The sequence below is a fragment of the Necator americanus genome, chromosome III, assembly GCF_031761385.1.
Source record: "Necator americanus strain Aroian chromosome III, whole genome shotgun sequence".
Classification (NCBI taxonomy): domain Eukaryota; kingdom Metazoa; phylum Nematoda; class Chromadorea; order Rhabditida; family Ancylostomatidae; genus Necator; species Necator americanus.
The window spans coordinates 35,866,428-35,868,933 of NC_087373.1; the positions used below are offsets into that span (position 1 = coordinate 35,866,428).

Below are 2,506 nucleotides of genomic sequence, written 5' to 3' on the forward strand. Positions count from 1 at the left end.
TCGAGTTCGGGCGAGCGACGGGACGGCGCGCCCGCCCGCTCGCTCGCTCGCTCGCACCACTGCCTCAGTGACGAGAACACTGAGGAGAGCGCCAGAACGATTGCACACATCGGCCGAAAAAAAAACCACCATCAACACCATCAAGTAGGGGTAGAGGTTGACGGAGAACTCCAGCAGGTATTAAATCCAGAAAACAAAATTCTCCCGCTCTCCCAGCCAGTCACACCGAACAGGCAGATTATTTTCTCTAGCGTTCTCTAGTGAACATGAACGTCTTCTCAAGTGCTTCCACCCTTACCGTAAGCGGTAAATTGAAGCGGTGAGGTGAATGAGGGAAGGTCGGAGGTGGGGGGAAAAAACGAGTTCCCACCGCATCCAACAACATCAATTGTGGTTTTTACCGACGTTACGCGTGTGGTTCATCGAGTAAAGTATTTCTCGATAATTGACTGCTGTTTCAAGGTTGTTGGTTCAGTGGTGGTCGACGACGGTGGAGGCGACGATGTGAAATATTGCTAGAAATGTAAATATTGTGTAAATACTATTACTAGTAGTACTATTTACGTCATCTATAAAGTCAGTGATGAAGTCAAAATCAAATAAAAAATAAATCAAATAAAAGTATGTTTTTTTTTTTTAAAATTATTATAAAAAATTTTTTTTTTTTAAAACTTCATTTATAAAAATAAATATTATATAAATGAATATACGTATGAAAATATATGATACAGATATAATAATAACAAATAATAATTAATAACAATATATAATATGGAATGAATAATAAATATTCACTAAATAAACAGTAAATAATATAAAAAATTACGCTACTAACAAATAAAATTAAGTTTGTGGTCCGCTAAAAACTGCTCGGAATTATTTCTGATAGTAATACATAGTAGAAGTGATCAAAAATTTATTTTAAAAAAATTAATTCAAAATTATTTATTTTAAATAAAACAAATTGAATTTTTTATACCAAAATAAAATTAACTAAAATTAACTTAAATAATTTGCAGGTACAAAATTTACAAATTACTCATGGGATGACCATAATTTTCTATTATAAAAATTATTAGTATAGTAAACTAATAACACCAAATAACTAACAAAGTAATAATTACTACTTGAATTCATTCATACGAAGAAAGGACATTTTTCATCCCTGATTCAAGACCGCGTTATGTTGCCTAGTACGAACTCCTTTTAATCAATACATCCTCAATCAATAAATTTTAGTACGGTATCCAACGGCCAACCGTGATTTGATTAAGCAGTTCATTTAATATTAAATATTATTTAGTATTTTAATTTGAAAATTGAAGAGCAATAGCTATATACTCAAGCTCTACATGCAACATTAACGGATTCTTAACCAGGATATACATAGTACGTAGTAACGGTCGGCTGAGAAAAAAAAGTTGCTACAATACGCTACAGTACGACAATACGACCGCGCACGGATCGTAACTCAAGCGTATCACAACATTCCCACAATATATCGGTATTCATGCATGAAAAGCACGAAACATGGTGGTAGTAGCGTGGCGGTCATCATTCAAACAAAAAACCACCACGATAAAGAACTTCTCCGTGCTACGGTGGATACCTATACTTCACACGAATTCATAGTCGTAGTGGTAGTGGTAGTCGTAGTCGCAACTACATAGTAGTTCATTCTGCTGTACCATCACCGCCACAGTTACCACCTCCACTACCACCGTCGTCACCACCACCAGTACCACCACCGTCACCGTCTTCCTCCACTACCACCATCAACGTCACCATCACCGCCACCACTAGCACCGCCACCGCCACCATCACCACCTCCACTATCGTCACCGTCACCACCTCTACTACCACCATCAACGTCACCATCATCATCACCACCACCACCGTCATCACCAGCACCACCACTACCACCACTACCACCACCACCACCACCGTCACCGTCATCACCTCTACTACCACCACCGCCACTACCAGCACCATCACCGTCACCACCAGCACCACCACCGCCACCATCACCACCTCCACTACCACCACCACCGTCACCACCACCACCACCACCACCGTCACCGTCATCACCTCTACTACCACCACCGCCACTACCAGCACCATCACCGTCACCACCAGCACCACCACCGCCACCATCACCACCTCCACTACCACCACCACCGTCACCACCACCACCACCACCACCGTCACCGTCATCACCTCTACTACCACCACCAACGTCACCACCACCGCCACTACCAGCACCACCGCCGCCACCGTCACCACCTCCACTACCACCACCAACGTCACCAAGATGGTTTTTTGTTTGAATGATGACCGCCACGCTATTACCACCAGATCGTGATTTTAATGCATGAATACACCACCACCTGCTGCAGCTACCACATCGGATTGTGAGAACTTGTTCTCTTCTTCATCACATCACAGACATTTGCAGTTAATTAGACACGAAACCACAGCTAACTATTTTCCACTCCCCCATTAAATG

General features: G+C 41.8%; 1 protein-coding gene across 1 annotated transcript; it reads left to right on the forward strand.

The window, feature by feature from the left end:
* Positions 1 to 266: 266 nt before the first annotated feature.
* On the forward strand, positions 267 to 2,327 carry RB195_012038 (uncharacterized protein; the record flags this gene model as incomplete). Its single annotated transcript, XM_064193713.1, has 2 exons — positions 267 to 319; positions 1,703 to 2,327. The coding sequence occupies 2 exons, from the start codon at positions 267 to 269 to the stop codon at positions 2,325 to 2,327; spliced, it is 678 nt and encodes a 225-aa protein (XP_064051296.1).
* Between the last annotated feature and the right edge of the window lie 179 nt (positions 2,328 to 2,506).